Genomic DNA, 23721 nt, shown 5'->3' on the forward strand with positions numbered 1-23721 from the left:
TAAGTATAAAGTTTGCATCATCTGATATTAGTATGGCCACTCCAGCTTTTTATGGGTGTGTTTGCTTGGATGATTTTTCTCCAGCCTTTTATTTTGAGTCTATGTTTGTTCTGACTATTCAGGTGCATTTCTTGTAGGCAGCAGAAGGTTGGATTGAGTTTTTTGATTTATTTAGCCACTCTGTGTCTCTTAACTGGTGTATTTAGTCCATTGACATTCAGAGAATGAATTGTCCTGGGAGTTAGTGCCATCTTTATATCGAAGTTTGGTGTGTCTGTTGGTCAGTCTTGTCTTAAAGTAGGCCGTTCAGTTTTTCTTTTAAGAATGTTTTTGAGTCTGTAAAGTTTCTGAGCTGTTTTTTGTCTGTGAAACCATGAATTGTTCCTTCAAACTTGAAAGTGTGTTTTGCTGGGTGCAGTACTCTAGGCGACACATTTATTTCATTGAGTTTTGTCACTATGTCCCACCACTGCCTTCTGGCCTTGAGTGTCTCCGGTGACAGGTCTGCAGTAAATCTCAAGGATGTTCCCTTGAATCTAATTTCTCTTTTCGATCTTGCTGCTTTCAGAATTCTGTCTCTATCTGTGGGATTCGTCATTGTGACTAGGATGTGTCTTGTGTTTTTTCTGGGGTCTCTTTTAGTTGGTACTATTCGGGCATGCAGGATTTGATCGCAGGTATTCTTTAGTTCTGGAAGTTTCTCTTTAATGATGTTCTTGACCATTGATTCTTCCTGGAGATTTTCTTCCTGGGTCTCTGGGACTCCAATGATTTTTAAGTTGTTTCTGTTGAGCTTATCATAAACTTCTATCTTCATCTATTCCCATTCTTTGAGTAATTTTTCCATTGTTTGATCATTTGCTTTAAGGGTTTTTTCCAATTTATTTTGCTGTATGGAATTGTTATTCATCTCATCTTCCAGTGTACTAATTATCCTGAGCTGCTGTTAACCCATGGGAAAGCTCAACCATGTTTTTCTTTAATTGATCTACTGAGTTTTTCAGACCTAATATTTGACCTGAAATTTTAGTTTGGAATTTTCTGATTTCTATCTTCATATTGTCTTGATTCTTATTAGTGTTCTCTTCTATACTTTCTTTGAGTTCTTTGAACATCTTCCTGTTGTGACTCTAAACTCCTTATCTTAGATACTGATTAGTTGGTTGGTCATGTTCAAGTCATCAGAGTTGCCATAGTCATTCTTTATGTCTGGCGCTGGCCTGCGTTGTTTCCCCATTGTCACACTTGTATTGTGGGTTTTTTTACGTGTTGTGGTTGTATTCATTGGCTAAATGATGTGCACGGCCGGGAAGTGAAGCGGAGTGGCCATGCTCCTCTGGCTACTCCCTTTCTGGGCGTGTAAACTCACCTCCAGGGAAGGCACGCTGTCTGCTGATGAGCCACACACAGGATGAAATCAGGCTGAAAATTGAGCACAGCACAGAAGACAGGCAGATAGGGGTGCTGGCGTCTGAGTTCCAGCAGAGTTCAGCGGCTTCCCCTTTCTGGGTGTGTGAACTCACCTCTAGGGAAGGCGAGCCATCCACAGATGAGCCACACACAGGATGTAATCTGGCCGAAAATGCTGCACACCACAGAATACAGGCAGAAAGGGTTGCTGGCATCTGAGTTCCCAGAAATACTTTAGAACTTTAAATCCTAGTCTGAAATGGGTAATCCCCTCAGTTGGTTGGGGCTTCCCATCCTCTTACTGACAAAGGTGAAAGAGCTTGAAGCCTCCAAAACCTTCACTGTCATCTCCAGGGTCACCCAAAAAATTGACATTTACCTCTGAAGCAGGCAGAATCACCGGCAGGAACCCAAAATGGCTTCTGCACCCTTCTGACTGCTAGCAGAAACTAGCAGTCATCATTGTGTCTATGTCCTGACCTACCTCTGAAGCAGGCAGAATCGCTGGCAGGAAGGCAGATGAAATCCAGTCTCAGGCAGCTCTGAAGCAGGCAGGTTCACCAGCAGGTACGCTGATGAAATCCAGTCTCAGGCAGCTCTGAAACAGTCAGGATCACTGGCAGGAACGCTGATGAAATCTAGTCTCCGCCAGAGGGAAATCGCTTGGCTCAAGATGACTTCTCTGCCCTTCTGACTCCTGGCAGAAATCAGCAGGAATCAGTGTGTGTACCCCCGACCCACCTCTGAAGCAGGCAGGATCATGGGAAGGAACGCTGATGAAATCCAGTCTCAGGCAGCTGAGAACAGCATGACCCAAGGTGGCTTCTGCACCCCTCTCTCTTTACACTTTCTAATGCGGCTCTTCTGTGTGCCAGGAGGCGCTCTGGGAGTCAGGACTCTGCTCCTAGCCTCTGTCAGTGCGCGCCCTGTGTGCCACACAGCTCTGATCAGAACCAAGGCCAGTGTTCACATTAGTGTTTTTGACTTTGTCAGTCATTGTCAGGATGTAATTTTCTCTACATTGTAAGGCAAATTTTACGGAATTTAATGTTATCGATAAATAATATCATTCTAAAGTTTTTGTTTTATTAGTTGTGTTATTTGTATCCTCCCGACCTATGTGGATACTTGCATGCAGAATATTCTCAATAAAAACTTATTGAAACTAAAAACAGTGTACCATTCTATATATTTTTGGTTTTAAAAATGTGGTTCTCAAAATAAATTTCAATCGTGGTTTTGGCGAGATTTGGCTCAGTTGAAATAAAAAGGTTGCCCACCATTGATCTAGAGAATAAAGCATTCAGGATTTAGGCACCACAATAAATAAACTGGCAGGGTTTGGAGGAAAACTCCCTGAATCCTTTTGAGCCTTATTCTCCCTTCAGTAAAATGGATGTAGTGAGACCTTTATCAGAGTTTTCTTCTGGTGATGAAAATGATGTAATGTGATTAAAATACATTGTAAATTGTATGGGTCGCTATCATCATTTTTGTGACTAATACTTCACAATTCAAAAAATTGTAAAGTAGAAATCTGTATCTGAAAAACAATCAGCTTATATTGAAGTGGAAATCTGGATCAGTTTATATTAAAACTTTTCAGAGGAAAGAAGATATATATATATTTATATATATATATCATTAGAAACATTTAATTAAAATTTTTACATTTTTTCCAGCATCCCATATGGTCCACTGTGCCTGCCAGGAGCGATTTTTGAGCACAAATCCAGGAGTAACCTCTTTGCGCTGCTGGTGTGACCTAAAATGAAACAAAACAAAACAAAATTTAAATTTTATGAAAATATTGGGGACCTGGGCAATAATAGTACAGCAGGTAGTTTATTTGCCTTGCATGTGCCAACTTGGATTCAATTCCTGATACTCCATGTGTTCCTCATACATATCAGTAACACTGGGTGTGTGCCCAAAACAATAAATAAATTAAAAAATATTAAGATAGAAACATTTAATTGTCTATGCACTGAACTAATTATAAAGGGTATGTGATAGTTATTAAAGCAGCATGTTTTTATATTTATAGTATTTATATTCATATGAAAATACTGAGAGTGGGGTGGATTGGGGGCTCCCTATGAGCACTGCAGGTTCTAAAGTCATTATTAGCATTTAGACTGTGTAAGGGACTCAACCCCCTCCCCTTCCCATCCCCAATGATGCTTTTTATGCAAAGGAGTTTTCTAGAATTAAAGGATTTTAATAAGATTATGGATGATAATAGTTGAAATAGCATTTATGATATGATAACTATCTACATAATAGGTTTTAACTTGATACTAAACTCTTGTCATCAGCTATATAAATTAATTGAAACTTCTGGTTGTTTACTTATTTCTTCAGTATATTGGCAATATTTTCTTTGAGTTAAAGGAATGCTTAAACAACTTAGAGTCAAAGAAACCATTTTGTCTGACTTCGTAAAATGACTGCAGAACATATATTTGCCTCATGATTTCTTCTATCAAAGCATGAAGAAGTGAATTATTGAAAAGATAAAAATAAATTTGTTTGCTCTCTGTCAGAGTTCATATTCACAGTCAACCTTGATAGAAGACCAGAATGATTCAGACAAGTTTGCTTTGGAGATTCATAACATATGCTTGCTGGACAGAATTGAGTTATCTGTGCTCTAGAGAGTAAGTTATTGTAGCAGGAGCTGACAGAGATGAAGATAACTGAGGGAAATTCAATTACCTTTTAGTGTTTTCTTTCTAATAGGATTCTTAATGTGAAAAAGATCCTTAGATGATGTGCTCTGTTACTTGAGAGATCTGCCTTGATACCTGTTTCCATAATTCCCTGAACTTACAGTTCCAAGCCTTTGATAAGTATGAAGTAGGGAACATATGGTTAAGAACAATGTTGATTGAAAGGCCTTATATTTTATTTGCTATTCTTGATGATCTTAATAAACATTAACTATTCTTTGGGTTTTTCTTTTTAAAAAGAGTATTTTGAATGATGTGATTATATAAGGTTTGAGGACTTAGTTTTTTATGAGCTCATTTTCTGTTGATTTTATTTATTATTATTATTGTTGCTGCTGTTCTTGTTGTTATTATTATTATTTTTGGTTTTTGGGTCACACCCAGAAGCGCTCACGTTTTTTATGAGCTCATTTTCTATTTATTTTATTAATTATTATTATTTTTGGTTTTTGGGTCACACCTAGCAGCGCTCAGGGGTTACTCCTGGCTCTGTGTTCAGAAATTGCTCCTGGCAGGCACAGGGGACCATATGGGATGCCGGGATCGGCTGTGTGCTATCTCTCCAGTTCCCTTCTTTTTAATTTTTTAAAAATTCTTTTACTTTATTTAAGCATGGTGGTTACAAAGTTACTCATAGTACAGTTGTTTCTGGCATTCCAACACCAATCCAGCTAGTGTAAAGTTCCATCCAGCATTGTTCCAAATTTCTGGTTCCTCCCCCAAACCTTGGCAAATATTTTAATCTTCCTTGTTACAATTGAATGGTAAAGGAATTATAAACATAATAGCTTTCATAAGAGAAATTATGAAAATTGTTATATTTCACAGTAGGGACATTAAGTTATTGTCAGAAGATTTACTAAGCTTGTTTTGTTTCTAATTGAGCATTTAGTGTTTTTGTTTGTTGTGCACAGGTGGCTACTCTGCTACTTTGACATTTAATTTGGTGCAGTCCTATTGGTTTGTCATTACTGAAAAATTTGGAGATCCAGAAATTGCAGGATTTGTGGAGATGGGACCAGTGGTGGCTGTGGGGACATATCTGTGGCTGCTTGGTGGGCCAAGGAGAGGCTCCTTGCCCACACTTTGTGTAGACCCAGAGTCCTCAGCCCCAAACCTTACATTTGATAGGTGTGAAGTAAGGAACATATGGTTAAGAATAGTGTTGATTGAAAGGAATGTTTGTTGGTTAGTGTCTGCAGAGCTCAGTGTTAAAGCTGTGAAGTTGGGCCATTGCTGGTGTTTGTGAGGTATGGATAAAGCTGCCAATGCTTCAGCAGGGTGGGATACCTCCCAGAGTACTCCAGAGTTTTCAGCTGCAAGATTGGTGTACCCATAAATTTTCACTGCTTGGCTTACCTCTCTTTAGAGAATAAAATGAGACTCTGAGCTGATATGACAGTGGTTGTAGAGCAAGATTCTGGGAAATTAATTTTCCCTTTTTGTTCATTTGTTCTTCATTTACAGTTGATATACTTCCATCTCTTGGGGTATTTTTTTTTGTAGAATTTTTTTTGTAGCATTCTCAAACTTCCATTTTCACTTTGGATTTTCATTCTGCTGGATTTATTAGAAGATTGTCATCCTCCCTCTTTTCCTTTTCATTGCCTTGTAACATAGTGTCTCATCTTTCCTTTACATCTCTAATTCTACAACAAAGAAATTGAAAATGTTATGGATATCATTAGTGACAAGTACTTCAATTATCTGTTCTTTGCTATTCCTTATATTCCTTGATCTGCATCACTGGACTTTGATACGCAACCAGCCTTCCCATTTGAAATTCCTCTTTTGGGGAGTGACTTGATTTTCTCATCCATTGTTTTTCTGGTAACTTTTTAAACTTCTAGTATTTCTTCTTGTGTATCTAGAGTAATGTCTTATTTATTTCAGTCTAAGTACAGGCATTAAGAAGACCTTCTTGTTGGTATTTTTGATTTTTTGTGTAGTTTGAACAATTTCATATTATGTCAATACTATATGAAAGCTGTATGTAGCACTCAGTTTTTTCTTTCATGCTTGTAACTGAACCACATTTATTTGAAATCTGAACAAGATATTTACTTGTCAGTAGTATATATAGTTAACATAAATATTTCATAATATTTAATTAATACAGTTTAGAGAACATAGCTTTGTGTGCCTTAAAAAACACCTGATAGGCCTGGGCAAGATGGTTGAAGGGTAAAGGTACTTGTCATGCACCCTCATTCTTGGTTTTATTTTGGACAAGGCAATGAATGTATTGTCCCTTGAGCACCTCTGTGTATTGCCCTAAAGGTCCTGAGCATCACTAGGGTGGCCCTGATGGAGCCTCACACCACAGAGCTGGAGAAGCACCACAGTGTCCTTGAATTGTCCAACCTAGTTGGTTAAGAGTAAATGGGAGCCTTGAGCACTTCTCGGGAGCTACCCCTCACCCTAACCTCAAAAAATAAAATAGAAAAGAAATCCAGAAAAATATCTTCTGGTTAGGTATGTGGAACTAAAAGGCAATAAGATTTGCTTTTGATCGTGTGATTTTTATATAGAATAGTAAAGTGTGAATAAAAGTTAATTAGAATAAATGAGATCTCTCTCTTTGTCCCACTGTCTCTTGATTTCTTTTCTCTTCTGAAGTGTGTGCATATTTGGTTACAATGCATAGTGTGTGAAGATATCATTGTTATGTTATGAATGAAACATAGTTGTTTTGCTTACTCCAGCCAGTTGTTTAAATTCCATGTTAATTTCTTAGCTACAGTTATTAATCACATTTTACTTACTCTTTATAACCAAATAAATGTGTACTGCATGTAGACATTGTTGAAAGATAAACTTATATATTCATTTATATAAAGTATTTTGGTATTTACCTAATAATTTTTCCATTTTTAATAAGTAAACTAGTAAAGCAAAAATAATACTGTGTATTGAGTTGACATACACATGGAAACAGCAACTTTTCTGTTGAATTGCTTCAAACAATTCCATATTCAAGCATCTTAAAATTGGTGTTTAGTTATAAAAAGTTCAAAGTAAAAAATTTAGACCCCAAATTAATCTTTAAGTGTTTTGAAAAGAATCTTTGGACTGCAGTATTTAAAGTACATTAAAACAGCAAGAAATAGAAAAGCTACTTTGGTAAGTGTTCAGCCTGTTTTAACCTTGAATGCTATTATCGGGTGAGATGATGCTATGTCTGTTTCATTGGCTTGTGTTTTTCATGCTGAGAGAAATCAATACTTTGAAGGCATCAGATGACAGAGGAATCACTTCAGAATTAAAGGTGGCTGTCACACATTGTCATTGGTTGACTTTCCTTTGCTTTTGAGGTTTAGTTTTAAGGTTTTCTTCTTCTATCTTTTCCTGAGAGTCTTTGTAAGGATTCTGTGGATCTCTGTTTTAATTTGAGATTAAGCTTTAGTTCTGACTTAAGGAATCAAATGCAAATACCTCCAGAAATGAAATATTGAGAAGCTTCTTCATTTGTTGTCCCTTAAGTGATTTTCCTTTTAAGTGATTTCCAATGAGACAAGTAATTTATAGAGTAAGTGATTTGAAGCAAATTGCACAGTGTGAATTTTTAAAATTGTTTACCAGAATATATTTTTAGTTAACTAAACTTGTAATATTCTGTGTACAGTCAAAAAAAGGGAAAAAATGTAGGCCTGTATGCCCTGATTTGGAGTGATGTATATTATGTATGATTTTATTTGTATAGAGACTATATTTCTTTCACTTCAAAAAAATTAACAATGACTTTCCTTATAGAAAACAGCTGGCTAACCAGGAGTTGAAAGAGTGAACTTAAAAAAAGTTCATGTCACTATTTTTAAAACATGTTTTTAAAAACAAGTATATGTTTCTTTAAAAAAATTTAGAGGAATACAAAAATGCCTCTGCACACCTATATTCATTGTAGTGATATTAACAATAGCCAGAATCTGTAAAAAAAAAATTCCACTAAAATTTTTTTCATTCTAATAATATATTTAAGCACCATAATATCAAATGTGTTTGTAGCTAGGTTTCAGTCATACAAAAGAATAACCCCCTTCATCAGTGCAATCTTCCCACGACCAATGCCCCCTACCCCCATCTCCCTCCAGTATTCGAGACAGGCATTCTACTTCTCTCACTTACTACCACTATCATAATAGTTATTAGTGTAGTTATTTCTTTAACTACAATCACCACTATTTTTGGTAAGCTTTGTATTTTGCACGGGCAGATCCTTCCAGACCTCATCTCTATTGTCTCTAGGTATTACAATACTGTCTTTTATTTTTCTAAATCCCACAAATGTGTAAGACTATTCTGTGTCTTTCTCTCTTCCTCTGACTTATTTCACTCAGCATAATAGTTTCTATGTCCATCCCTGTACAGGAAAATTTCATAACTTCATTTTTCCTGATGGCTGCATAGTATTCCATTGTGTATATGTACCACATTTTTTTAGCCACTCATCTGTTATTTCTAATTTGTAGGATTATTGTTATTATTATTATTCTTTATTTTTAAGTTGTAAGATGTGTTTTAAAAATTTAGGTGAACTAGAGAATACATGAATACGGCACTTGCCATGCATATGGGTTTGATTCCCAGCATCCCATACAATCCCTTGAACCTGCCAGATTCCTGAGTGCAGAGCCAGGCTTAACCCTTAAGCAAAGCTAGGTATAGCCCCTAAACATACAGAATCAATTGAGGTGATAATTTTTTCTTTTCATTACGAATTTCTTTTCATGGTGAATTATTAAAATTGATCATCAAATATTAAGTTGGTCTTGCATTCCATGAATAAATTCTCATGATAAAGAATTCATTGAATAGTGAAACAGTAGTGTTTTATTAAGAATATTTGTGTTTGGGGCCAGAGAGATAGCATGGAGGTAAGGCATTTGCCTTTCATGCAGAAGGACGGTGGTTCGAATCCTGGCATCCCATATGGTCCCCTGTGCCTGCCAGGGGCGATTTCTGAGCATAGAGCCAGGAGTAACCCCTGAGCACTGCCAGGTGTGACCCAAAAACAAAACAAAACAAAAACAACAACAACAAAAGAATATTTGTGTTTATGGGCCTTTACAGGAACCATCTCAGGCACTTCATATGGTCCCTTGAGTCCTCCAGGAGTAATTACTTAGTATAGGATCAGGAGTAAGCCTGAACACACCCAAGTGTGGACCCCTACACATTTGTGTTTATGCAAACAATATTGAGTTTTTAATTTTATGTTTCACTAATACAAAATTAGAATCTGGAGAGATAGTACAGAGCTTACGTTCCTTCTTTGCACTCAGCCAACCCAGATTTGATCTCAAGCACCATATATGGTTCCGATGGCACGGAACAGAGTGATTTCAGAGCACAGAGCCAGGAATTAGTTCCCAGGCTCCGCTGGGTGAACTGAAGCCCTGTTCACCCCTCCAGCCAACCAAAAATTAGTTGTAATTTATTTCCTAACATGTGTCTGAAAGGATTTCAGATTTATATTTTTTATAAATATTTAATATTAGTTAACATTTAAAGCTTTATATTTTTCTTTAAATTTTCTTTATATGATGTTTATAAATACCTTTAATTTTTTCTTGGTATTTTATCTTTAACTCATTTGTGGGAATGTATTGTTTAATTTTTAGTTTTTATGGGAAGTTTTAGATATTTTTGATTTCTTCATCTTCAGCCATTGATTAATAGATTTTATTATGACTTTTTCTGTATAATTTCATATTCCTAAGAAATTTGAGCCTTCAAGTTCTATTCATTTATATTTAAAATATCTCAAAATAGTAGACATTTTTAAATTTGCTTCACATCAAAAAATTTAGTTGTATTTTGTATGTAAATATTTTAGGGGATTATTATGTTACTGACCCTACCCTGATTGGTGATTGTGCCCTACCCTAAGGTGTGACCTGGCATTTTGCCCCCACCCTAGGGTGGTATCTGATTCTGCTTCCACCATTGGGTGGTATCTGATCCCACCATTGGGTGGTACCTGATTCTTAGGGATAAAAACAAGGGTCTGTGGAAGGCGAGAGGCATTTGGGCTGGAACTTATGCTGAGTCTTTGGACTTCAGTCTTGTCCACCGAATAAAGCTAATATTTCCACAAGCCTGATGTCTGCGAGCTGTTTACCTGCTGTTTTACCTCAGATCCGTTGGCTGGACAGGGTGGCAGATTTGTGCTCAGAGCTGGAGGGGAAAGACCTCATCCTCCATCCCTCCATCAGTCAACCTCTTCAGGGGCTGACTTGCAACACAGCAGAAATATATTTTCTGGTGTTTGAAATGTCCTTAGGATATTTGGGTAGTAGCATGTAAACTGAATGGCTCTATAATATACAATACTTAGGCAATCATGTTGAAGATATACATAATATTATTCAATTATAGAAATTTATAAGTGATAACTAGTAAATAGATTCTAGTTCCTTAGTGTTATTAGCCATGTACATTTTTTCAGTGTAGATAATACACATTTCTTTTATAATTTTTAAATTTATGTTTATTACAAACATTGTAATTTACAAAGTTACTCATATTATAGTTGTTTCAGGCATACAGTGTTTCAACACCAATTCCCGCACTACGGTGAACTTCCTTCCACCAACTTCCTTAGTTTCCTCCTATACCTGCAGCCGCCTCCTGCAACTTCGTTTTTTTGCAGATACTTCTGATGTGCTTAGAAGAGGACAATTAGAAGATTATTTTAAGAGTTGTAAATTTATAAAGGCCCATATTGTCATTACTTCAACTACAGATTCAAAAAAATGGAATGATTTGATAGGAAATAGGAAAACTTGTCCTATGAGTAATAGTGTATCAGGATGAAGATGGTAGATTCATTGCTGTCTATTTTTAATTTTAAGTGTACTGGTGATTATAGATTTTCTTACAAATAGAAATGTGGATTTGCTTTAGGGAAACATCTGGGTCATAATGAGAGATATAGGTCTAAATTGATAATAGTAGAAGTGTGTGATATTACCAAGTGACATTTGACAAAACCATGAGAAACTGCCAATATTTCATATCAGTGAGTTAGGAAAATGACCACCAAGAAGGGTGTTGACAGGAATATGCCTGAGGAACCTGCTAATTTTACATTTACCATATTTATTCGAGTATAATGCACAGAATTTTCAACCAAAAAATGAATTCAAAATTTTGGTATGCGTTATAAATGAGTGCTGGGGTTCGGTGGCAGTGGCTGTGGTCCAATGAGGGTGCAGGTGAATTGTGAGTTCGCACTGCGCTTTTTCCGGGCTGCAGCCGCGTACTGTATGCGAGTGTGAAGAAAAAAAAGAAAACCTCCAGAAACCTGGCCTATCTCTCGTGACATCCTGGGTTCAAACATCATGGGAAGACATACCGAAAGAAATGATCATCCAAGATATTTGAGTTTGTGTGGCACTATTGTGAATGGGGTTGTTTTCTTAATGTCCATTTCATCCTTATTACTATTGGTATATAGAAAGGCCATTGATTTTTGTGTGTTAATTTTGTAGCCTGCCACCTTGCTATATGAGTCTATTGTTTCTAGAAGCTTTTTGATAGAGTCTTTAGGGTTTTCTAAGTAGAGTATCATGTCATCTGCAAACAGTGAGAGCTTGACTTCTTCCTTTCCTATTTGGATTCCCTTAATATCCTTTTCTTGCCTAATCGCTATAGCAAGTACTTCCAGTGCTATGTTGAATAGGAGTGGTGAGAGAGGACAGCCTTGTCTTGGAATCAACTTGACTAAATATGTGAAGGACCTATACAAAGAAAACTATAAAACTCTGCTCCAAGAAATAAGAGAGGACACACGGAAATGGAAACGCATACCCTGCTCATGGATTGGCAGGATTAACATCATCAAAATGTCAATACTCCCCAAGGCATTATACAGATTTAATGCCATCCCTCTAAAGATACCCATGACATTCTTCAAAGAAGTGGATCAGACACTTTTGAAATTCATTTGGAACAATAAACACCCTCGAATAGCTAAAGCAATCATTGGGAAAAAGAATATGGGAGGAATTACTTTTCCCAACTTTAAACTGTACTACAAAGCAACAGTTATCAAAACAGCATGGTATTGGAATAAGGATAGGTCCTCAGATCAGTGGAATAGGCTTGAATACTCAGAAAATGTTCCCCAGAGTTACAACCATCTAATTTTTGATAAAGGAGCAGGAAATCCTAAATGGAGCAGGGAAAGCCTCTTCAACAAGTGGTGTTGGCACAACTGGATAGCCACTTGCAAAAAATTAAACTTAGACCCCCAGCTAACATCATGTACAAAGGTAAAATCCAAATGGATTAAAGACCTCGATATCAGCCCCAAAACCATAAGATATATAGAACAGCACATAGGCAAAACACTCCAGGACATTACAGGCATCTTCAAGGAGGAAACTGCACTCTCCAAGCAAGTGAAAGCAGAGATTAACAGATGGGAATATATTAAGCTGAGAAGCTTCTGCACCTCAAAGGAAATAGTGCCCAGGATACAAGAGCCACCCACTGAGTGGGAGAAACTATTCACCCAATACCCATCAGATAAGGGGCTAATCTCCAAAATATACAAGGCACTGACAGAACTTTACAAGAAAAAAACATCTAACCCCATCAAAAAATGGGGAGAAGAAATGAACAGACACTTTGACAAAGAAGAAATACACATGGCCAAAAGACACATGAAAAAATGTTCCACATCACTAATCATCAGGGAGATGCAAATCAAAACAACGATGAGATACCACCTCACACCCCAGAGAATGGCACACATCACAAAGAATGAAAATAAACAGTGTTGGCGGGGATGTGGAGAGAAAGGAACTCTTATCCACTGCTGGTGGGAATGCTGTCTAGTTCAACCTTTATGGAAAGCGATATGGAGATTCCTCCAAAAACTGGAAATCGAGCTCCCATACGATCCAGCTATACCACTCCTAGGAATATACCCTAGGAACACAAAAATACAATACAAAAACCCCTTCCTTACACCTATATTCATTGCAGCTCTATTTACCATAGCAAGACTCTGGAAACAACCAAGATGCCCTTCAACAGACGAATGGCTAAAGAAACTGTGGTACATATACACAATGGAATATTATGCAGCTGTCAGGAGAGATGAAGTCATGAAATTTTCCTATACATGGATGTACATGGAATCTATTATGCTGAGTGAAATAAGTCAGAGAGAGAGAGAAAAACGCAGAATGGTCTCACTCATCTATGGGTTTTAAGAAAAATGAAAGACACCCTTGTAATAATAATTTTCAGACACAAAAGAGAAAAGAGCTGGAAGTTCCAGCTCACCTCAGGAAGCTCACCACAAAGAGTGATGAGTTTAGTTAGAGAAATAACTACATTTTGAACTGTCCTAATATTGAGAATGTATGAGGGAAATGTAGAGCCTGTTTAGGGTACAGGCGGGGGTTGGGTGGGGAGGAGGGAGATTTGGGACTTGGGTGATGGGAATGTTGCACTGGTGATGGGTGGTGTTCCTTTTATGACTGAAACCCAAACACAATCATGTATGTAATCAAGGTGTTTAAATAAAAAAAATTATGCATAAAAAAATAAATAAATAAATAAATAAAGCAAAAAAAAAACAAAAAAAAAAAGAAATGATCATCAAGAGTTTTTTGAAGACAGGCATCAGCAATCAAATGGACGCAGAGAAGATGACCTGCTGTGGAATTCAGACTCAGAAGAAAGCAAAGAAACTGAAGAAACAGATGTTCTTGCCAACTGGGACACTGAAGAAAAATTAACTCGAGAAGAATGGGAACAGCTCTTTAGTGTATCTGATGCTGAATCTGATTTGGAAGCATTTTAAATAAATATTGTTACAGGTCATTTTATTTCAGTATTGTCTTTATATCAGTTTTGTTGTCAATAAATGATTTTTATTATGGCCGCATGTGTTCAACAACTTTTTTGTTAATTACAATACTTGGTGTGAAACAAAATTTTATACCAATTTTTAATCGAAAATTATGGTGCGCGTTATACATGCGTGCGCGTTATACTCGAATAAATACGGTACTTTTATTTTATTTTATTTTATTTTTTGGAGCTGTCAGGTACAGGACAGATAGTAAAGGACCTTGAGACAAAGTATCTTAAAGGAAGAGCAAATTATCCTTCCTTAATTTATTTACCTTTAAAGAACCAGAATATTCATTTGAACTGTAAACAGACCATCTAAGTTGGTTTTCAGTTACTGCTTTTATCTTTTCCATGCAAGTAAATAATGTAAAATAGGTTTATCTATTTAAAACTTAATGTTCTATCAATAAAATACTATTGCATTATTAGTTCAGGGGGCTTATTTTTTTTCTTAGAGTCAGGTATTTTGGTAACAGTTTTTATGATACTTTGTGACTTGTTTGTATTGCTTGATATAGAAAATCAGAAAATTTGTTATGGAGTTGAGTGAAACTTTTAGATCTGGCTCTTAATTTTATTGACCAATATTACATTTTGATATCATCTCTTGGGGAATGTCCTCTTTTGCTTCTGAGAGCAGATCCTATTCATATACAAACATATATGCCAACAAAATATAAACGAGCATTTGATCTCAAAGTCTACTCATCATTTGTAGTTTACTTAAAATATGTTATACATATGTTACTTCTTTTAAATCAAAACATTTTTTAAAGATACTTTAAATATACATACAGTTCATTATATCTTTACAGAACATTCTTATTTGGCTTTCTTTTATCATATTTTAAGGTCAGATGTGTCTCTAACATTCTACAACGAGACAGAGATTGATAATTGGGAAAGAATAGCCCTTTAATGTGATTTATATCTATAGATTTTATGTCAGATATGAAAAGTTGCTGTTTAAATTGTAAAGGAGGATCCATTAAAGACCACTTTAAACCATTTTACTATTTAGCTTACCTCGGACTCTCTTCAGAATTGTACCATTGCAAGCAAACTATAATATCATGCCAGGTGTTTACAAAATTTTGGGGGGTAACATTAATTTTTTTAATAATGAAAGGCTGAAATAGTAGTATATTGAATTATATTTTTTGTACAAAGTAATGTGTTCTTTCTGGGGAGTACAAACATTTGCTTTCTAAATTCCATCAATAATTTTCTCTTAGGTGAGCTTAGAAAAGGGCAGATCATGATTACAGTAGTAAATGTGTTATAAGTTTATAAGTCATAAAATTCTGCATTGCCTGACACATGTTTATTTGGCTCCAGTGGATAGAGGGGTGATGCCATACTTACATAGATTATGTAGACAGTGCAGTTTAGTTCATGAATGACTAAAATAGGACTATCACTTGAAATCTCGTTGCAATTCCTAATTGTCTTTATTTAAGCTCAAGACTGTTCCTTTAAATATTTTATGGTCATATTGCCTCATATTCAGTTCTTTGTAATTTTTCTAAAGTGTGTGTCCTGTGATTTGACTCAATCTTCCATTTAAAAATATTTTATGAATTTTTAAAAAATGTGCTGCTGGTAATGAGTATCACTACATCCAGTACTTGAATCGTCAGAGCCACCCACATCAAGTGATGTTTATATGTTGTTCACACATATGTACCCAGGACTTCACATTATTTTTAATTTTTGGTGATGTAAGTTTGGCCACACTGGCAGTGCTAAGGCTAAGAGCTAAGAGCTCAGGGATCATTGCTAGAGAGGACTTGGGGACTGGAGAGGACTTGGAGAGAATGGGGTTCTAGGCATCGAAATGAAAGGCAAGAGCCTTATTATCCACTTCACTGGCATTCATATTGTTACTTTTAGCAAGTGGTTTCTGGGATAATGAATACTTTATAGTAAGTTTATTGTCAGTAGGTGGTTCACTTATATACCTGTTTTATATACCTTGTTATATGAAAATGTGTAAGGGGAAAAGACTCACAACTGGAAAATGTGTAGAGAAACTCTGGCCTAGGAGAATTTTATTTTCTATGCATGTGCATAAGCACCAACATTACTTTTGGTGTTGCAAATAGAAATGCAATTCACACTAGCATATAAAGAACAGGAACTTATCAGTTCTTATAAAATGTCTAAGAACAGGGCCGGAGTGGTGGTACTAGAGGTAAGGCATCTGCCTTGCAAGCAACAGCCTAGATGGGGTTCGATCCCCTCGTGTCGCATGTGGTCCCCCCAAGTTAGGAGTGATTTCTGAGCGCATAGCCAGAAGTAAACCCTCAGCGTCACCGGATGTGACCCCAAAAACCAAAAAAAATGTCTAAGAAGTTAAACAGTAGGGCTGGAGAGATAGTAGAGGTAGGGCATTTGCCTTGCATGGAGCCAACCCAGGACAGATGGTGGTTCGAATTTTGGTATACCATATAGTCCCCTGAGCCTTTGAGGAGTGATTTTTTAGTACAGAGCCAGGAGTATCCTCTGAGCACTGCCAGGTGTGACCCAAAAATCAAAAACCAAAATAAGAAAGAAAAAAAAAAGAATTCACACAGCAAATCTAAAGCTTGTTCTTTAGGATTTGAATTATCTAAAATGTTGTGATGTGATCTGGAATAACCTCCTTATTTGGATATTTCTCATAGCTCTTCTTCCTTTGTGTTTTGGCATCATTCCCTGGCTTGAGTCCTTTATAGTATATATAGGGTTTTAAATACCCCCTGGAGTTCTTTGCTTCCTCTTTGTATCACTGTGTGGTAAACAAAAACAGTGGTCAACTTTCCTCTTAATTCATCCACTGGATTAAAGGTCCTGGAGACACTTGATTAATATGAGTGTATCACCCTCATTATTCATGTGGTATAACACGTGAATATCACCTTAGTGACTTATTGCCATCCCTTATGCTGGGGTAGAGATCTGAGTAGTGAATACTAATGAGAATCTTATTCATAGCCAGGTTCTGATCTAGTTATTAGAATGGAACAAAAAGTTTTATAGTGCTCTTGGTCCTTTTTCCTGGTTAGCTTATAAAATATTTGACTTTTGGGGACCATTTTCTAAATAAGACATTGTTAATTGATACACATTGTATATGTTTTAGAGATTCAAATTAACACATCTTCAAACTATGTGTAGGCAACTTACCCTGGTTCAATTCCTGGCTCCACACAAGGTCATATGGGCACCACAAGAAGTGATGCTTATGGGGCTGGAGAGATAGTACAGTAGTAGGGTGTTTGCATTGCACACAGTCAATCCAGGACAGATGGTGGTTTGAATCCTGGCATCCATATAGTCCCCCATGCCTGCCAAGAGTGGTTTCTGAGTGGAGAGCCAGGAACGCTGAGCTCTGCCAGGTGTGACCCGCCCTCCCAAAGTAAGTCCTAGTCCACCACTTAATTAAATAAGTATAAAAATAATTGATTCATCATCTCTGGCAACAATAAATAGACCTTAGGGCTTGACAATGCACATGGCCAGAATCTGTAGTTGGTCCCATGACAGCATGCTTCAAGGATGGAGAAACCCTGTACCTCTTAAGAGGCCAAAGGAATTTCCTTTCTAATTTCCCCAATACTTACAGTACCTATGCAAAAAAAAAAAAAAAAAAAAAAAAAACTTGCCATACCAGTCACCCCCTTTCTTTTTTTTTTTTTTAATGTATTTTTTTTTCTTTTTCTTCTTTTAAATTTATATTCATGGTTTCTTGACAGGGGCTCCTCCCCACTTTTCTTTTCTTTTCTTTTCTTTTTTTTTATTTCTCTTCAAGAACCATAGAACATGAATCACCATGTTCTGCCTCATAAATTACGAAAAAAGAAGAGTGGATGGTAGGTACCAGGGGCAAACAGTCCCACAATCATTGAGTGGGAATAAAAAACGATCAGATCTAACTACCCAAACCAAAATTAAGGACAGAATTAAGAGATCTAAACTACAACAAGCTATACACAAAAGGGACCTGTTATGCTGGCAGTCCAGGGCGCTAAAGGTGGAGATATGGGAGGAATTCTGGGAACAGTGGTAGAGGGAGGTCAACACTGTGGTGGGAATTGCCCTAATTCACTGTCACTGTGTACCTTAAATATCACTGTGAAAGACTTGTAATTCACATTGGTCTCAATAAAAATCTAAGAAACAAAGCAAAATAAAACAATTGATTCATCAATAAAACCCAGATACATTAATTATCAACAGTTACCACCAATTACCAGTGTCAGCACAATCCACTCCTTTTGGAGTGTTCCTTCTGGCTTTTTGTCAACCTCTGCCCTGCCTGGGTCCTTTGGTTTATTTATATTTGATTTTGTCTGTCCTCATGGATTGCTTATTTTCATTTAAAATATTAGTAAATCAAATGTATTTCTCCTTCTGATTTACTTTTCTTAATCTGACTTCCCTGATAAAAACACAAGCATATTTTTTTCTTGTGTTTGAAATTGAGTATTATAAAGAAATACTACTGTACTTCTTTACCCACTCACTTGTTGTTAGCATTGGGGTTAATCCCAAAACATGACTATTGTAAATAGTGTTCTAGTAAATCCAGATAGACATATATATATTTTGGGGGGCACACCCAGTAAGCTCAGGGGTTACTCCTGGCTATGCGCTAAGAAATCATTCCTGGCTTAGGGACCAAATGGGATGCTGGGGACTGAACCCAGGGGTCAGTCGCGTGCATGGCAAATGCCCTACAGCTGCTGCATTGCTCCAGCCCCAGAGAGACATATTTTTAGAATTTATTTATTTATTTATTTATTTATTTATTTATTTATTTATTTATTTGGTTTTTTGGCCACACCTGGTGGTGCTCAGGTGTTACTCTTAGCTTTGGGACCAGAAATCACTTCTGGCTTGGGGTACCATATGGGACTTTGGGGATCAAACTCAGGTTCGTCCTGATTTGGCCTCGTGCAGGGCAAATGCCCTGCCACTGTGCTATCTCTCCGCCCCCCCCCCCCGTGACATATAATTTTTAAATTTTTTTAATTAAAAAAATAGTAGTCTAAATATTTTTGTTTTATACTTGGTGTGCGTCACACGATGTCCATCATAGTGCCAAGGTCTCTCCTCCTTTATCCCAAACTCCCTCAGCCCCTGCTTTGCATCCTAAGTTAACAGCTATATTTAAGCTTTGCTTCCATTGTGGTTTGTCTGTTCCCTTGCTTTATTTTTGTGCTCTTTGATAGATAGCTAGGAATGCAATTTCTAGGTCATCAGGTAGATGCATTTTTAATGCTTTCAGAATTCTTCATACCCATTTTCCTTAGAGGCTAAACCAACTGTATTACATTCCCACCAGTGATGTATAGTGGTGGATTTCAACCTTTTCACATCTGCAGACTGGCATTAGTCCCTGACCAGCTGTTGAAATTCACTGTCCTATATAATTCATTTTTTTAGCAACCCTAGCCCTGCCCCACAATCCCATGATATCATTTGTTGTTTCGATGTAAGTCATTCTCACATATTTGAGTTGATTGTCTATTTTCATTTATTTTTTAGGTGGGGGCATATCCAATGGTACTCAATGATTACTTTTTGCTCTGTGTTAAGGGATCACTCCTGGCAGGGTTCTGGAAACTCTATGTGGTGCCAGGGATCAGAGTCAGTAGCATGCAAGTCACTACCCAATATACCATTTTTCTGTCCCCCAATTTTAATTTTTATGTGATTTGCATTTTTCTGATAATAAATGCTACTGACCAATTATTCCCTGTGCCCGTTGGTCATCTGTACATCTTTAATTAAGCATCTGTTCACCTGCTCTCACCTTTTGCTGGTAGGGTGGGCTTTCTTTTCATTGAGTTTTATGAGTTCCTAACTTATCTAGGCTTTTAGCCCTTATCAGATGTGTGGTTTGCATGTATTTTCTTGAAGCCAGTAATATGTTACTTTATTTTTATTTTGTTTCATTATTGGAGTACAGCCCCTGAAATGTTAAATGGAAGCCAATATGTAATGTTTTACCTGCATTTTCCTGAATGTATTTTATGGTTTTGAATCTATCAAGTCTTTGTTATATATAAAATATTTATTTAAGTACCATAATTAGAAGCATGGTTGTAGTTGAGTTTCAGTCATAAACAGAACACCCCCTTCCCCATTGTAATCTTCCCACCACCAATGTCCACTCAAGTCTTAACTCAACCTTGCTCCTGTAGATACTTAGAACTACCGAAATTCTGGCTTTTGTCAGTCTGTTTAATTGCAGGCTACATATTTTATTGTTTCAAAGCAGTCCACTCTCTAAGTAGCTGTAGTGATAATTTTAGTATGCAAGTTGATCACATCACTTACTTGCTTCAAATCTTAAACTGTTGTAAGAGATTTCACTCATCAATGGAGCTGTTGCCTTCCATGTTTAAAGCCTTCTGTTTGATCCACAGCATCATAAATAAAAAAAATTTTTCCATTGGTAATTTATTAAATTAAAATGAAATCTGAAGTCTTGTATGAAATGATGCAGCCTTCTAAACCCATTGTGTGTGCCTTTTCCCCCAAACATCTTCACATGACTGGATTTTCATTATTCAGGTCACTGCATAAATATTAACCACCTTCTGAGTGTATTTTTGATCTTCAATGAAATAAATTCTTGGGGCTTTTGTAGTGATACTGTAGCTTGCTACATCTCAATGAATTAATAAGGAATAAGAAAGTACCTCCACCCCTGAGCGTTACTGGGTGTGGCCAAAAAAAAAGTACTTCTATTTTGGGTGTTTAAATTTATGAAATAATTTATTTTACAAAGCATTTTAAAATTTATTCCCATTATTCTTTTTAGTATTAATGATTTTCTTTCCTCTTCAAGTCACTGTGTGCCCAGTATTCTGCAAATGAACGAGAAGATGAGAAGATGTGTGATCACTTGATCAGAGCAGCTAAATATCGAGACCATGTGACAGCTACTCAACTCATCCAGAAAATTATCAACATTCTCACAGACAAGCATGGAGCCTGGGGAAATTCTACAGTGAGGTAAAAAAAAAAAGCACCTTTCAGTTTTGGATACTGATTTTCCTTAGAAAGTCTCGATTCCAAAAAATGACTCTGTTTAAGTACAATTATAAGAACAGAGTATTTTATTTTGTATATTTACACAAAATTTATGTTCTACTATTAATTTAGTGCAAAAGGTAAGGAAAAGTTAGTTTGAGAACTGTTAGTGACCTTTTAGATTTTCAGTTCTCTTAACTAGTGCTAAAGATTTTATTGTTCACATATTTACTCATTTTGAAATTAAGTAGTTAATGTAGTTATTTTATTAGCTGTACTTAGGGCTGTTTGTAAAAATAAAAACTATTAAGAGATTTATTTTACTCTTTTACAATTTTAAGATTCTATAACATACATTTGAAAATTTAATGTGTTTTCATTATATGTGTTGGAAATTTTATTAATACGGTGATAAAAGTTGTTAAATACTTTCTTTAAATTCTTATTCAGTATATTTTCCACCTTTTAAGAGCACCATTTATATATCTTGGTTTTTAAAATATTACTTTCTATAAACAAGATAAGCAAATTAATTTCTAATATTAGGTAACTAATTGTAAAACAATTTCTGTGGAATATTTTACATTACAAATCTTTGAACATCTTTTGGCATATTGTATAATGTTAATTAAAAACCTGATATTTTCTATAATATATTTATTATAAAAACATTTTTAATTCCTCCAGCTGCATAATAATAAAAAGCAAAAATAAGTTTCTTGTAAATGATAGTGCATTATTGTAGAGGTATATAATTGGTTTTTACTTGAGGTTTAAGAATTTGTCTACCAATTTATATACAAGCCAATTTTAGAGAATTTTTAGTGGATAGAAAATAAACTTAATTTTTTTTAATGAACTTTAAGATATTTCAGTTAAGCTACTATTATGGTTTATTTTTATTTTGAATGTAATTTTTTCATTCAGGATATACTAAAAATGTTTATGTAATTTACGTTTATGTAACTAAGTAGTGAAAAATTACATAAATATTTTTTGAGTATATCCTGTATTGTATTCAGTAGGAGAAATTAGATGAAGAACTTGAGGGCAAATGACTTAATAAAGTCTGGAAGTGTTTTTGTTTGTCTGGGTCTTACTGCTGTATGAGCAGACATGGAAATGACATAAATTACTGGGTCAGAGGTTTTTGGTGTCTTGTCTTATGACATCTAAAAGTCTGGATATGTGTTTCTGAGTGGGAGGTATAATCTTGAGGGTTTTAGAGTTTTAAGATGCTACTGTTCCAAGTTTTATAAAGTCACTTTGACAGTTACACAGTTGTTGCGGAATCAATTAGAATATATGATAGAGTGTTGGGCAAATTTTAGGAATACATAATTTTTATTCATTTTGAAGTTTTATTTTGGGGAGGGGACAGAGTCATAGTATAGTAGGTAGTAGTAGTCAGAGTATAGTAGGTAAGGTAGTGCCTTGCATGTGGCCCACCCGTGTTCTAGCCTGGCATCCCATATGCTCTCTCAAGCACATACAAGAATAGTTTCTAGCACAGAATCAGGAGTAATTCCTGAGCATCACGTAGTGTGATTCCAAAACCCAAAAATACATAGATTAGTTAAATAGTATTTTTGTTCTGCTGCAATTATCTTTATAATTTTGTAGTTGGAAAAACAAAGTAACTTGTGTCAAGTGTTACGTTTTCATGATATTCAGTTTATTTCAGTGATAGCTATATCTTTGTATAACATGGTATACCTGTGCTATCAGCATAAAAACATTGTTTCTCTGGAGTGATTTTGGTGTGATAAAGTATCTTGGAATGCTAAATGGACTGTGAAATGTATTTATGTAGAAATAATTAGTGTCTCTGTAATAGAGTCATTCAAAAGCATCAACTCTATTATTGTTATAGCCAGAGACAATTGAAGTAAATTCTGAAATTTTGTTATTTCTAAAAACTTAAAGATAAAGACATTTTTAGCTTTTGTTCTCTTCAATATAAACTGCCGTTAGTTATTTTCAAAATGTTTGTCTTTAATTATTGAGCCATCAACAAAGACTATTTCATCAAAAGGAAAAAATTAACATTGGCTAATTGATACTTTTCGTTCTATGAATTTCTACAGATTTATCAAAAACAATATTGTAGTATACTATATTGTTTTTATACTGATACTTCCTTTGTCATGATAGTTTTTGTCACATTTAACTGCCTCTTATTTAAAATACCTCAATGCTTCCTAATGCTTTTAATACATTTATCTTAAAATTGTCTTTTTAAATATTAATTCTCATTAAGGTGTAAACTATAGTGCTCCTTTTAAAGTAGCTGTGTAAGAAAATACAGTTGATAAAATGTATGCTAGTTCACCCGTTTTTGACATTGTTTAACTATTCTCTGATTTTCCTTGTATGAAGCTTGCATAATCAGCTTGTAAATTATGGACATGGTTGTAATAAATGAGACTAACACAGTGTACTTTGTTCTTCACTTAGCATAATTCTAGAAAACGTAAATGGCATTAGAGAGGAATCAGAGTCATACTGTAGCTGTAATGCATTTAACTATCCAAAGCCCGTTAAAAGAAATATGCACAATGAGCAAAATTCTAGTAAAGAGGATTAAATTATTTTAAGTATAATTTCTTTGTGTTTTATCTACAGAATCACAGTAGCATTTTGTCTTATAAACTCAATCCTATTAGAATATTTGGAAATT

The 23721-nt window shown here is 35.7% G+C and overlaps 1 protein-coding gene across 2 annotated transcripts in view; it reads left to right on the forward strand.

The window, feature by feature from the left end:
* The window catches only part of LRBA (LPS responsive beige-like anchor protein), a 662022-nt gene that overhangs the window by 288581 nt on the left and 349720 nt on the right, over positions 1-23721 (forward strand). For both annotated transcript variants that reach the window (XM_049770186.1, XM_049770185.1), the window contains exon 36: positions 20857-21023. In XM_049770186.1, coding sequence (XP_049626143.1) covers positions 20857-21023 — 167 coding nt within the window. The remainder of the gene's footprint in view (positions 1-20856; positions 21024-23721) is intronic.

This window comes from Suncus etruscus, chromosome 3, assembly GCF_024139225.1.
Source record: "Suncus etruscus isolate mSunEtr1 chromosome 3, mSunEtr1.pri.cur, whole genome shotgun sequence".
Classification (NCBI taxonomy): Eukaryota; Metazoa; Chordata; class Mammalia; order Eulipotyphla; family Soricidae; genus Suncus; species Suncus etruscus.